The 15503-nt window shown below is 35.5% G+C and overlaps 1 protein-coding gene across 3 annotated transcripts in view; it reads right to left on the bottom strand.

Moving 5' to 3' along the window:
* Dhx9 (DExH-box helicase 9) overlaps positions 1-15503 on the bottom strand; it is a 41182-nt gene that overhangs the window by 16967 nt on the left and 8712 nt on the right. For 2 of the 3 annotated variants that reach the window (XM_047521037.1, XM_047521038.1), the window contains exons 4-14: positions 15213-15336; positions 13681-13790; positions 12985-13133; positions 10538-10584; positions 7959-8095; positions 7343-7432; positions 7056-7217; positions 6875-6952; positions 6186-6377; positions 2436-2577; positions 1998-2080 (exon numbers count right to left, since the gene is read on the bottom strand). In XM_047521037.1, coding sequence (XP_047376993.1) covers positions 1998-2080; positions 2436-2577; positions 6186-6377; positions 6875-6952; positions 7056-7217; positions 7343-7432; positions 7959-8095; positions 10538-10584; positions 12985-13133; positions 13681-13790; positions 15213-15336 — 1314 coding nt within the window. Of the gene's footprint in view, positions 1-1997; positions 2081-2435; positions 2578-6185; positions 6378-6874; positions 6953-7055; positions 7218-7342; positions 7433-7958; positions 8096-10537; positions 10585-11408; positions 11546-12984; positions 13134-13680; positions 13791-15212; positions 15337-15503 lie in introns of those variants that run through there. The other variant, XM_047521039.1, reaches the window with a different exon arrangement.

The raw sequence follows: 15503 nt of genomic DNA on the forward strand, positions 1-15503 counted from the left end.
TATTCACACATCTCCACAAGCCAGAAGGAAGAAATTCTGCTAATCCACATAATCACCAACACTTGAAATTTTCATTCAAATTTTATTACTCAAATGCATAAAGCAGTACCTTATTATAGTATAAATCTATACTTTTCTACGTCCCAGTTAAGACTGAACAACTTGGCATATGGATTAGTAAAATCTGTCCGCTTCTATCAAATGCCTGTTCATATCTTTTTTTTTTCTTCTTCTTCTTTTTATACTACTGGAGACTGAACCTCAAAGTTGCCCAGACTGGCTTTCAACGGGTCATCCTCCTGCCATAATCTCCTATGTTGGTGGGATTACAGTCATGTACTACCACATCCAGCCTTGTTTTTATATTTTGCTGATTATTCTACTGAATCATCGACTTAAAAAAAAAATTAAAATGTTTGTGACTGTTGTCTTAAATCAGAGTCCAGAACTATGCTGCTAGAGTAACAGCCATTGGTTCATATGGACCAATCACATAAAATGTGGCTAATTTAAAACGTCCTCTAAATATGACATACACCAGACTTTTGAAGAATTCTTTGGGGGGAGGGGATTAAAACAATCTATTGCAAAACCTGCCCTATGCTAAAAATATTTTAGACATACTGTATAAAATATGTTAAAATTAATTTCACTAGTTCCTCCATACTTTCTAAAATGTTAAAAACAAAATTACTCATGCAGTTCAGATTGTCTTTCTATTGGGTACTACTATCTAAAAGATGTTTACCATTTTTGAACTAAGAATTTTCAAACTGCATTGCCATGTTAAGTCCTCAATCTATCTGGAATTGATTTCTGTATCTGTCCGAGGCAGAGTTCCAATTTTATCTACTTATCCCCACTGGTTTTCAGTACTCCATTGAATAATCCATTGCTTTTCCCAATAATGTGACGCACACCAGTGTTAAACCAAAATTGCAGAGAATACACAAGTTTGCTTTTCTACCTGTACTATGTCCAACTGTTAACTCATATACCACAATGAATTATTGTAGCTTCAGAATAAGCCCTAATACTGCCAAGGAAAGACACTCCATTTTGTTTTGCTTTAAAAAGACCAGTTGTTTTTGGCCACAAATAGTCCTCATAAGTATTTACAACCAGTTAATAACGTTTTGTGGAGAATCCTGCTGGAATTTTGATTAGACTGGTTTTGAGAGAACTTGATAATTGATAAAGACTTTCTGTATGTTCTGTTCTTTTAGCACTCTATAGCAAATCTTTCCTATAGAGATCTCACAAGTCTTTTTGCCAGGATTTGTTCTTAAGTACTTCAAACCCTACGGCAATATTAGCAGTTATTTTCTATTTGCTTAAAAATACAAAGGATGTAAATGATGTGTTTATCCAGTCATCTTGTTTTAAGTAGCTGCAGGATGGTGAGAATTTGAATAAACTACACACTGAAATCTTTCAGAGATGACACTTCATATGGTTATCAAACTTCAAATTATAAAATAATTTGAAGTCAACTTCATATGCTTTTCATTAAGGTCCAACAGAGGCAAGGAAGAAATTGTTTCTACCTAATTCTGGCCTATCCTTAATAGCTGAAAATATCAGATCTATAAACATCCCAAATGATCATTATGCTGAAATTAAAAATTACGCAACATATAAACTTCTAATGAAAATTAATTATAAAATTCTATCACCTATGTAAGCCATTAATTATTAGCTTGGGTGTTTAATTATGCCAGGTTTTTAAAGATCAATGTAGATATAATTATTTCAAAATAAAATGCCTTTTTAGAATCAATTTAAAAATTAAAAAAGCTTTTATTTCTAGAATAACTGCTGTGAGATTAACAAAAAAACGAACAATGGAATTGCTAAAAAGATCATCGTAGTGTTTTCAAAGTAGGTAAAAGATATAAGTAACATGAAAAGAGAAAATAAAAGCAAGGCATTGTATTTTGATTTCTTAGCCTTTAGAAAAAGCTTTAGCACCTTATGGTTCCTCACAATTTACTTACATTAATGTCTCGTTCGTGTATTTCGTCTACAATTACATGACTGATTCCTCGAATGCCTGCTTCTAACTTTCTGAGAAGCACACCTTGAAAGAAAATGAAATCAACAATCAGAGATGTCGTTCTGTTACAGAAAAGTAGTTAAGTACTGAATTAAAGAAGCAAATTTTAAGACAACTATACTTCAATATTCTGCTTACTATATAATTAGCTTAGTAAAAAGGTGATAGTATACTATGAAATATATTTTTCATTGACTTCATTAATTTCCATTACAACAAACAGCAGATACATTATTCACAAGAAAATACATGTCCAAAGTTTTATTTGAAGAACTGAGACTGGCTCATTATTTCTAGTTATATTATTTGGTTACTTAAATTTTTATTGACAAATTTAACAATATAAACGCCAATCAAGAAATCAAAACACATTACTCACCTACAGTACAAAACATTATACTGGCATGAGGACGGGGAAGTATAGACTCAAATCGAACACTATAGCCACAGCTTTTTCCAGGCTCTTCTCCTCTCTCATATGCAACTCGCTCTGCCACAGAAACTGCACTGATTCTCCTGGGCTGGGGGAGACACAGAGAAAAAAAAAAAAAAATTAAAACCTACAAAATTGGTCACACTTAAGGCTTTTAAATTATCAGAATAAAATTCTACCAACTTAGTAATTGAAACATAAGCAATAAGTGAACAGATACTTCACAGAAGTAGAAATACAATTGAATATATGAAAAAATGTTCACCATCTCTAGTAATTAAGAGAGATGCAAATCAAAACTGCCGTTAAGATTTCATCTCACTCCAGTCAGAACGGCAATTATCAAATATACAAGCAATAATAAGTGTTGGTGAGGATGTGGGGAAAAAGGTACACTCATACACTGGTGGCACTGCAGATTGGTGCAACCACTTTGGAAGGCAGCATGGAGATTCCAAAGAAAACATGGGATAGAACCATCATTTGACCCGGCTATCCCAGTTCTTGGTATATACCCAAAGGCCTTAAATCAGCAAACTACAGTGACACGGCCACATCAATTTTTATAGCAGCTCAATTCACAATAGCAAAAGTATGAGACAACCTACATGCCATTCAACAGATGAAAACATGGTATATACACGATGGAATATTACTCAGCCATACAGAAGAATTAAATTATGGCATTTGCAGGTAAATGATGAAACTGGACACTATCATGCTAAGTGAAATAAGCCAAACCCAAAAAACCAAAGCCTGAATGTTTCCTCTGATATGTGGATGCTGACTCAAGAGACGGGGGTGGGTAGGGAAGAATGAAGAAACTTTGGACTGTACAGAGCTTGGAGTAAGGGGAAGAGTGGTGTGGTTGAGAGGGATAGAAGAATAGGACAGATATTATCACCCTATATACATGTATGAAAAAAAAATTCTTTAAAGACTATCAGTCAAAAAAATGAAAAATAAAAAATTTTTTGAAGAAACAAAAGGCAATGATATCGTATAAACTCCCTAATTATTTTAAAATAGGACAGAAGATAGTAACCATTTAATTTTGTAGCACTTATTTTGTATAATTTTGTCACTTGTCCCAACTCTTTTTGGCACTAATATGGATTAAACATATGAACGCTGTAGCACTGAGAACACTAAACATCTCACTAAATTTTTCAGGCTGTTCTCAGAAGCTGGAATTTATAGGTGTGTGCCACCTCACTAGGCACTGTTAAGTTTTTTTTTTTTTTTTAAATGATACTAAAAACATTACATCAGGTAAAAAGAGAATAAATCAGTGTATCTTCCAACCTGTTTTCATAAATGAAATGTAAAACAACTTGATCCACCAGTACACCTTGTAGCTCACGGCTATACGTTACAAATACATTCATATAAACTTTGTTACTTGCATTTTACAAATAAAACCATATGTGGGAAGGGGCAATTAGCAAACAAAAAAAAATTCATTTTTGTTTGAAAAACTGTTTTGACATGCTATCTAGGTAATGAAAAAGTGTATGTGTATGACTTGGTTTTATGCTTCCTGTCACATGCAAACAACTCAAATAAAACATCTGACTTAAGCTTATTGGTAATATTCTGTTTGTCCCTATATGACTGAACTGACTAAAAACAGGGCAAAACTCAATGTTCCTCCTTCTGTAAAGTGGTACCCTCCGGAAAAGAACAAGAAAAGACTTGGTAAGGATTAAGGGCATGAAATCTTTTATTGCATCAAGATACTGGGTGCCTTGAACTTTTACCATGAGGTAAAAGATTCAGTCAGTATTCAGATGAGAAGGGGAATCAAAAATCACTTTTAGACAAAAGGCCTGGGATCCTTTCCCTAAAAACAAAATGTATGAGTATCAATTATTAGAAATATTTGGGATCAGGAATATTTTAGATTTTAGAATGTTTATATATACATAATGAGAAAATTTAGGGATGGAATTCAATACTTACATGTGTTTTCTACACCTTAAACAAAGACTGATAATTTTATGTAGTTTTGGTGGACCTGCATTTTGACCATGATCCGTCACAAAGTAGGACAAATATTTCTACTGTGAAGTCATGATGGTGCTAAGTGTTTCGTATTTTGGAGCATGTAAAATTTCTTAAGAGAAACGTGGTAACATGCAGTTGGGCAGCAGTGGTACACGCCTATAATCCCAGTGGCTTGGGAGGCTGAGGCAGTAGGATCTCAAGTTCAAAGCCAGCCTCAGCAATTTAGTGAAGCGCTAGACAACTCAGTGAGACCCTGTTTCTAAATAAAATATTTTTAAAAAACCAAAGATGTGGTTCTGTGGGGTTAAGGCCCCTGGGTTCAATCCCAAATACCCCCCAAAAGAAAAAGGAACTTAAAATGCACATGAAGGCTTAAAACACAACATTCATTTTCGGGGGTCGGGGGTAAAGACTCAACTCTCATTAAATATGGACACTGGGTATTTTTCAGAAAAATGCTTTGTAAATGCACACAAAATGTAAAATGAATATTTTTGTTTTTTCAAACTTCATAAGGGTCCACTGGTTAAGAATCCCTAAATCAAGTCTGAACCTTTTTGAGGAGCAGTACCTAACATTTGCAATGGCCTCCATCTAAGTCTCAGAAGTACAGGGTCAGAGATATATGAAGTCAGCACTGGTCATTGCAAGCAAGGTTATTATAAAAACAATTATTAAAAGAATCCTAAAGGCATTTTGTTTTGAATCTAGTTTTATTCTTTGTCAGTTTTGGATCTAGTTAATTTTTACGGGCCTTAATTCATTTAACAAGAAATATTACATAAGACTATTCACACCCTAAGGACATTATGAACTTCAAATGAGGTTTTTAAAAACTCTACTATTGGGCTGGGGATATAGCTTAGTTGGTAGAGTGCTTATCTTGCAAGCCTAAGACCCTGGGTTTAATCTCCAGTACTGGGGGGTGGGAGGGACGGACGGGACACTCTACTGTTTAGAATAGATTCTAGAATACAGACAAGAAAGCATTCAATTAAAGTTGGCCATTACTTGGTTTACTGGCCTGCCTATTCTTGTTCAGAGTAGTTTTTACTCAATCATAAAATGAACTTGGTAGGTCTATTATTTAATAGGGGTTAAGGAAAAAAACTATACGTTTATTTCCATGGTCGAAACCTTCCTTCAGCATGTGGTCCATGATAACTTACCATGTAGGAGACAGGAAATTAGAAAAACACTTTTAAGTTCTTTTTTGGTTTTGTGTATGTTTACTTTTAAAGGACCTAAGCTGGGCACATGCCTGCAATTCTGTGGCTGAGGCAGGAAGATCACAAGTTCAAGGTTGTGATTTATTGAGACCTTGTCTCAAAATAAAATAAAGGGCTGGAGTGCAAGCTCAGTGGTGGAGGCATCACTGGATTCAAGCATTAGTAAGAAAATAAATAATTAGTAAAAAACTAAAACTGCCAGGTGGAGTGGCCCACACTTACAATCCCATTGCGGGGGGAGGATGAGGCAGGAGACCTCAGCAACTTAACAAGACCCTGTCTTGTTAAAAAATTAAATACACAGCTAGCCTATTATCCTAGCACCCTCAGAACTTTATGAGACTACAAAAGGGAGATGATCAAATAATGAAATAGCAAAAAGCTGGCCTCCAGGTACTTTAATTTCTTACTTAATTTATCAACACACTTCACTAGGTTTAAGAAGTGACTTACTACTTACTTGAGTTACTACGATATTACACTCTGCTGCTCGGTCATTCTGGATAAAGTCATCCAGAATGAACTGTGGAACCTGTGTAGTTTTACCACATCCAGTAGCCCCTCGGATAATGACAACTGAATTTTGACTAATTGCTTCCAGAATTTCACTTTCAAATTTCTTCACAGGAAGTAATTCTCTCTCCTGCAAGACCTATTTTACAAAAGTTACAAGTCAGTGAAACTCCACTTTTACATTAGGAACAAATATTTTTAATTCTTTAACAAACTTACATCTCTATAAAAATATTTACTTCCAATGGCTTAGTACTCAAAATACTTTTTCCATGAACTAATATTTTCATCTAGAATGGTCTCTTTTTCCTATCTTTCCAAATAATCTATCTTGTGATATTTTCTACATTTATTTTACTAGTTCATGAATATTCAAGAAGCATTTCCCCTTACCACTTGTTATATAATTGGCAACACAATGTTGTTTTTCTTTTTAAAATACTGACAACAATTTAAAGAAATTATTTTTGTTTTATATTAAATTCCACTGAGGAGTGAGATCTGTTTCTAGACCTATTATTTACAGCAATTATCTGCAGAGGTAGCTAATATTAGCAGTCTGATGCATATCTTTGATCTACTTTACTCAGAATGTTATGAACCTTTAAGCATCATGTCTAAATACTTTAAACTTACTGCTTGCAAATCATGATCCTGTTCCAGCTGGTACATTAATTCATTCTTCAGATCCAAGCTTATTTGTTCTGGAGTAGCCTATAAAATTGGAAGGCAATACTCAAAAAACAATTTATTTTCTGACCTACACACAGTCTAATGAAATATATTAAAGACCTCTCAAAAACAATTCTGTACTCACGTAAGCCAGGGGACCCTCATCAATGTTGCTACTAGTCCAAGGATTCCAGTTGGATTGTGGAGGTGACCAAGGAACCACACCCACTTGATTTTGACGCTGAGAAGGTTCAAAGTGAGCCAATTTTCCAATGTTGAGCATAACTGGCATAGAAGGATCAATAGGCTATTAAAGAAATAAAGCCCCCACCCCAAAAAAGAGGGGGGGGGGATAGAGAAAAGCTGCATGAGTCCACTAGTCTATTGAGCTGTTCCACACAATATAAAATATAAAGTTGAAAGTATGCTTACTGGGGGCACTATTTCAAGGTTTAGCTCTTGGATCACATTTTGCAGTTGATGCTCTAAATCTTGAGAGATGTTAACTCTATAAGGCTCCACCTACAGGAAGATGATCATGAAAATGATTTAACATATACAGGAACACAACACAAACCTACAACAGTGGGAATGAGACTATGAAACTAATAATAGGTCCTACAATATCCTCTAAACCAACAGCCAGTTTCTCTTTAGTAAAGAGAATTGGTTCAGCTGTGCACCAGGGTGCACACCTGCATTGTCAATGGCTCAGGAGGATCTCAGGTTCAAAGGGAGACTCAGAAACTTAGTGAGACCTTGTCTCCAAAAAAAATAAGATTGGGGAGATTGGAGATAAGTCTGTGGTCAGGCACCCCTGGGTTCAAGCCCTGGTTATCACATACCCCAAATTGCTTCAATAATTATTAGATCATTGTTCACTATGAATAAAGGTCATACATAGATTAGCATGACCACTTTAATTTACTGATATAATAAGATTTCAAGAACTATGAAATTAAAAAGATTAACTTCTTAGGCAAACATTAAATGTAAGCCATATTTGATCCTCCTACATCTCACTGGGCTATTAAGTCTAAAGACTCACTGTCTCTCCTTCTTTCTTCTTTGTAAGTCCAGAGTAAGCTTCAATCACTCCAAGATGATACAGCTGTCGGACAAGTGATAGGGCACAGGATTGTGCTGCCAATTTCTTATTTGATCCGTGTTCACGTGCAAAAATCCCTGTAATATAAGGTCAGGATTAAAAAAGGCAAAAATATAAAATGAAAGAAAATACAAGCAACCCAGCACTTAAAAATCAAAGAGCACATAGGCCATAGGTTCTCAATTACTTTAATTCCTAACCAAATGTTAATTCCACACAACTACTTATGAACTAAGTAAACAACCATTAATCACAGGCTTATTAAGACACATGTAAGTCAACATTATGAAAGTAAACAACCTATTTTAACAAAGCTGTCATTATTACCACCATGAGGCATTAAACAAGGTAAGTCACCACTTTTAACATTTGAAAAGAATAAATATTAAACAACCACTAGGCATTGTGGTGCTGGCCTATAATCACAGGGAAATTAGGTTGTTGAGGCAGGAGGATAGCAAGTTTGAGGCCTGCTGGAGCACACACACAAAATGCTGAGGGATGAAGCTCTGTGGTAGAATGCCCTGGGTTCAATCCCCAGCACTGCCACCCTCCAAATTAAATCAATCACTACATTAAAAAAAAAAAAAAAAAAAAAAAAAAAAAACCCAACAACAACAACAAACACCAAAGAATTGGTTATTTAGACTCCAGGTCTAATAGCTGATGGGTACAGGGGGTACTGTATAGTCACAGTCCTCCAAAGACTGAGGAGGATTGCTTGAGCCCTGGATGGGCAACATAGAGACCCTGTAGGAATAAAATATTTTAGGCTTTGTAGCTAGCTTTGTATCAAAACTACCTCAGTCTGGGGCTAGGGATATAGTTCAGTTGGGAGAGTGCTTGCCTTGCAAGCACAAGGCCCTGGGTTCAATTCCCACCACTGCAAAAAAACAACAACAAAAAAAACCAAAAAAAAAACTACCTCAGCCTGTCTTTAACATGTGAAAGCAGCCACGGACAATATTTAAGTTAGTGTTTGACAAAATAGGCCTGATAACTAAGTGTTTTAAACAGCTGTAAAATAACAATGTATAAAGTATGTAACCTGGGAAGCTGAAAGCGTTTCATGTGCCCTGATGTAAATGAATGGCTGCTGAGGTGTTCCAACTACTAGTGTGTTGGATTTGGTCTGAAATAGCAACTGACCACAGCATTAGACTGAAAATATGTCACACTGTTAAAGAAAATACCAATAGACAATAGAAGTTTCTTCTCTAGTATCATTTAGTTTTTAGACAGATGACTACAAATCAAAGGGGCACAATGATTGCTTTCTATTCACCTGACTTAATCCTGGTCCATATGCTGACAAAATTTAGAATGCTTTTATCCTCTTTTCTTTAACAAAGCTCCATCTACTCAAAATAATTTATTTCCCACATCTAGGATAAGAAATTTAACATCTGATGAACCACTCGAAAGTTGACACTATCAGTAAGGTTATCTTCTCCGAAATTTATATCAATAGTGTAAGTTGAGAATTCTTAAGCTGGAACAATCAAATCTTAAACCATTTCTGTCAATTTGCAGGTAAGTAAATTGAACCCCAATGATGTCAGGTGTAATTTATTCAAGGTCACACAATACCTACTAGTAACAAAACCAGGTACATGGGGTTACTACTTCATGTTATCTTTCAAGCCTTGCACACTGTCAGCCTTAAACTTCATTTCTAAGAATCAAGAATATAGTGCATCATATTTTTGCCTTTTTAAACTTCCTTAATGAATAACCTCAATCTACTTCTCTGGGTAACTCACATTTTCTTCTTTTTCTTGGTACTTGGTATTGAACTCCCGGAGCTCTACCACTGAGCTACACCAGCCCTTTTTATATTGACAAAGGGTCTCAAAGTAAGTGGCTGGATCACATTTACTTCTCCAATTTCCGACTCTTATATTCTAGGTAGTAACTATTGGGCTTGTGATCCAATCATGTGCCTTACTCCTAAAATTTCACCAAGCTATTTTACATGAACTGAAGAATGTTTGTATGCAGAAATACAAAGACTCCTATTCATTCTATCATTATCTTACCTTTTAAGCATTACATTAGCCTTTTTTAAAAACATATTTCTATTTTCCCTGGAAGAAGATATTTGAGTCTAACACCTGGCCCCGCCACTACCATGGGTAGCTGTTATCTAGGAGTTCATCTCCATGACAAGACAACTCTCATACTATGAGTCTCCTTCCCTCATCCACATCCTCTCCTTTAATCTAAGCTTCAGTAATCTAGTCCTCCTTTGAGTGTAGTACTTGCTCCATGTATTGCTCCTATGCTTCTGCATGTAACTAAATTTGTCAGTTCTTTTCCTGTTAATGAGTCTAGTTTTATAGACTCAAAATTAAACCTTCATAGAGAAAAAGTAAAAATAAAACTTCCCTATAATGTTATCCTATATTATGTGCTCTTTCAATAATACAACTCACATATATGTGGCTTTCAAGTTTTTAATGTGAAGATTTCTCCTATATACAAATACTTAAAAACACTGAAGAAACAGTAACACTTACTTCTGCCCAGCTGCTTGATATAAATGGTCATTTCTGCAATAAAGCTCCTGTAACAACACATACAAACATGGTTAGGATTTTCACAATCAGAAATAACTAAATCCAGGTCTCCCAAGTCAGGCAGGCTTTCCAACTGCTTTAGGCAAATCTTAGCAAAGGAACATTCTAAACATTTATTTCTGTCCAATCCTAGAACAAAGTATGTAAACTTCAAATAATATACATGGCATAAGGTATTTATAATCAAAGTTGATGAGCCAATGGTTCATGGAAAGAAAACGTTAGGGTTTCAGATTCTGTATTTACTTACTCTTATTCCAAAAGCTGGAGTCTGAATAGCTAGAACACATTCAATGAAAAGGAATTTTCCACTTAAGTTGGAGCCCCAAGAAATAGAGTAGGTCCCAAACTCTTCAAATTATAGTTATGATTAACTTACAATTCCTATGTATAGGCCACTTTTTTTGGAGGGTGGAATGTGGGGTGGTGGTGCTGGGACCATAGGCAAACCACCCTTTAAAGACTACACTAACATGCAAATTCGCACGTGCACATACACTAAGGCAGGGTTCCAATATCTTCCTGCAGTTGTAAGCAGCCTTAGTAACAAAAATTTAGCCTATTTACATGACATTTTCTTAAATCAGGTCCTAGAAAATAAAGCTTTTTTACATTATAGCTAAAATGTCAAGGGATTCTATGTAATTAAATTAGATTTTTACACAAGGGAAAAAACTGCCCTTTGAAAACTAAGCATTCTAGTCCTTTCACTGATCAGGCACATTCTAAACTTGACTGTGCTGTGAATAAAAGGTTAGGTAAGGCTTAAGAAAAACTGTTAGACTCCTTCCTATATCTCTTGTGAACTGACCTTCAGGCACAGCGGCTTCAGGGATCAAAGGCCACTGGCTTTCAGGGGAACAACATCCACCCTTTCATTAATGACACCGATGACAGTATGTTTCTCAGCCAGGCTTAAAGTCAGCACTCAATCTCATTCTCCTCCACCTAGGGGGAACAGCGACACCAGAAATCAGTTTACAATAGTATCCCATGTGATTGCTTAGTTCAGCCTAAGCAGCAGCACATGTGTGTATGAACACAGACCTCTGGTGTTGCTGTCTGTTATGCCTTTTAATAAAGGACATACAAAGAGCAATGCTGTCCCAGCTCCCCCAACTGTCTCTGCCTCCTACATTGTCAGGTCCTGAATTCTTTGCTTCTCTGGATCAGAATTTAATAAGATTTTAATATTAAAAAATATTTGCAAATAATGAGCTTCAGGCACACTTAGGTATCTTATTCTTAAAATCACCAAGTGCTACTAAGCCCAATCTGTTCAGGACAATTTATTAAAGAAAACGAATCATTGACAAGTGTTATGTATCATTTACACCCTTAGGGTTTCAGAATATCTGACAGCAGAAACAGAAATATAGTATCTGAGAATTCAGGACTGAATAAACAGTGGGAAGCAGGAGGAGCCATGCTCTTATCATTTGGATTGAGTCAAAATTTCAATTTAGTAGTAATTATTTTAGGGTTGCTAAATGCATCCAAGAAAAAAAAAACATTGATTTTCAAGGAAATATTTGTAATTTATTTTGGTAATTTATTTCACATAATTAAGGACAGCAAATCGAATCATCCGGAAAGTTTCCATTACAACTTCCCCTCTCTTCCAATAAAAATAGTGCCCCCAGAAGAGACTAATCCATATGAGCCTTCCTGGGAGTAATAATTACTACACCCTGGAATGCTCTTAGGAAGAACAGCAAGCAGGCTGAGAAACATACTGTCACATTAACAACTTTCCTTTATGTTCAGTTTTATACATTTAACAACAAAAAAGTATGCTAAACCACATACAGCCCTTAAATGCCAACAACAAAACTCTCAAAGAAAGCTGGCGACTTTCAAACTGAAATGAAATGTGGATCGAGATGCAATACAATTGACTCAAGTATGAAACACAGGTAAGGTAACGTGACCAGTTAAATACTTAGTACTTAGAACTACTTCTAAGGATACCACAGTGAACAAAATTGGCACCTCTGGCTGGTTTTTAACTCAATTAACAACAAGCCACTACTAGTGCCTGTAACTTTGGCCACTCAGATTTAAATGCAAACCTTAGAAGTCTAGCAGCACAAACAATACAAATGAACTACTTACTACTACTAGTAGCTGTAACTTTGGCCTCAGACTTAAATGAGAACCTTGAAAGTCTAGCATCACAAAGATTTTGCAGAACTTCTGACAGAGCTAAACTACACCACAGTAAAATGCAAATTGCAAACCAATAATCATTTTTTTTGTATGAAGTAATTTCTTTCCACAACTCACTGCTGATCCACACAACCAATTAACAAAATAGAACACATTCAACAACAAATATTCAAAACAATCTTAACTTGCTATAGAAAGAAAGAGCGAAACAAGCAAACCTGTTGTGATCGGGACCCACTTGGGTGTATTTATATTCTCCTTGGATCTTTTCTTTCTGGAAATACTGGTTCAGACGAGCCTTAGCATTTTCCAAGGTCCAGTTTCCATGAAGTCCAGCATTTAAATCTACTTCTTCTGACTCTAGAGTCTGTGGAATTGGTGATAATTAAATTTGGCTGCACCAATTTTAGTGCAGTTATGCATACTTAAGACATAAAAATTTTAACAGTATCTCCTTTGTACCATCTTTTTAAGTTTCTACCCTTACTCAAAACAATCAGAATCAATTGTTAATGCACCTGAAGGTCCTACTGTCTAAACAAGCTATTGTATAGTATTGTATACTGTATTTGAACTGTTCCAAAGATATCTGACAATTTTTTGTGCTCACTACTTTAAGTATATTAAAAGATATAAAAAGTACCGTTTAGACATTTTAACTATATGATTATGAAGTGAGATTTCTAAGGTGACTACAATTCCTATAAAGCAGATGAGATCTTTATATTATCCCCAGGATAAGTACTGTTTTTCTCAAAGGCAAATTAACCAGATTTAGGTTTATGGTAATTTATGTAAACAAAGTCAAGTCAGCACTTAAAAGATTCACTGAATTATTTACTTAACATCCTAAACCTTGCTGTGAATTAAGTCCCAAATTACATTTCCAGAGGTGAAAATAGTGGGAGCCTTACCGCTTGTACTTCTTGTTCCTCCTTTCTTGAGTAGTAATCTTTCAAGTTGGCTCCCCGGTCCCAGGTGGGTACAGGAGCACCATAGCCAGATGCTCCTCCAGAATTATTTTCTGTTAAAGAAAATGATTGTTCTCTTGATGAATCAAAGTATAAAAAAATGCTAAATATTTTAAAGAGTTTTCCTAATGTAGATTTAGTTACTTCATATTTAATTAAATATCCCAAGTTTCAATAATTTGTAAAGAGGCCTGAAATCTTCATGACTTTTACTTGAAAAGTGTTGTATCATTTAAGTATACATCTAAATCGCAAATTTCAAGGTCGATGAGGCTACAACAGTTTGTGACTGATAATTCAGCATATTAAGATTTGTTTTAGACTTGTTCCATATGTAACATATGTAATGATTGTTCTTTACTAAAAAAACCTAAAAAGAAAGTCAACTGTATTAGGCTGGAGCTGTGGCTCACTGGTAGAGTGCTTGCCTGGCATGTGCGAGGCCCTGGGTTCAATACTCAGCACCACATAAATAAATTAAAGATCCCATTGACAACTAAAAAAAAAAAAAAAAAAAAAAAAAGACAACTAGGACTTTCAGAAATAAGGAGTTCAAGAAGTTTAAGAAAGTGATAACCTTTTTGGTTTTTTTGGTATTGGGGATTGTACCCAGGGATGCTTTACCATTGACCTAAGTCACCAGTGAGGCCCTTACCTACCTTTTACAATTTTAATCCAGTGTCTAAGTTACTTAGGACCTTGCTAATTTGCTGAGACTGGCTTGAACTTGCAATTCTCCTGCCTCCACCATGCCCAGCTAAGAAAGTGGAGCTCTTAAGAGAAAGCACAGCAACAATGCTGATTACTAAAGCTGACTACTTTAGTCATTTTTTTCTCTTCATTTACTCCTCAAAGCAATTATATTAAGTAGATGCTATTATTTCCTAAATATTGGATCTGTAGGGTTGGACATGCAGCCCAATATAAGAGTGCTTGCCTAGTATGTGAGGCCCTGGGTTCCACCCCCAGCACTGTTTAAAAAAAAAAAAAAAGAATATCTGAGTCTTAATCTGACCAAAATCCTACTTATTCTCCCCTACAGTAGACATTCCAATAAAAGTTTTGAGTATATGCTGAATTTGGCAATGTTTGCTTACTTTATGGCTGATTCATAAGTAAACAAAAAGTCTACAATATAGCTAGTAGGAATGAAAAACAAGAAAAAGAAAGCTAAGGGTTGAGTTCAATGTTAGGTTTGATTTAGAGCACCTTCCACTTGAAAAAATTAATTCTAAGACCCTTAAACAAATGCTTTAGTCTGTGCAAAATCTCTTCAGAGGCAAAAATTTAGTAAAAAGCTAACAATTATGCTACAGAATATTTTCTAAGAAAAATAAAATGATCTGGTAGTAACTGACAGACTTAACATGATCATGGGTCACGTCTCTTAACATCCAGTTTTTTCTCTCCAAATGAGAAAGCTGATAACAAAGACAGTACACCTTCAGGCACATGCACTCATTCAAGTCCCTTACCTGCTGCCTTGAGAGCCAAATGTGGAGGAAGAGGTCCTCCCATGGTTGTTGGCAAATCTCCTCCAGTACTTGTTGTGGTGGTGTCAGATGTCTCAGCAGTAACTGTAGGTGGAGGAGGAGCAATCTGCAAGAAAAGTGAAACTAGATTTAGTGTTTTTATGTTCACAGGAATTAGAAAATTCTTTTAATATATCAGAGGCACATACCTCCTTTTCCCACAATATTTTCCCCATCTTTCAGTTCTCATTTCATGTAGTAATAATCATGCATAACTTTTCACCTCAGAGTATA

This window comes from Sciurus carolinensis, chromosome 12 (genome assembly GCF_902686445.1).
Source record: "Sciurus carolinensis chromosome 12, mSciCar1.2, whole genome shotgun sequence".
Lineage (NCBI taxonomy): Eukaryota > Metazoa > Chordata > Mammalia > Rodentia > Sciuridae > Sciurus > Sciurus carolinensis.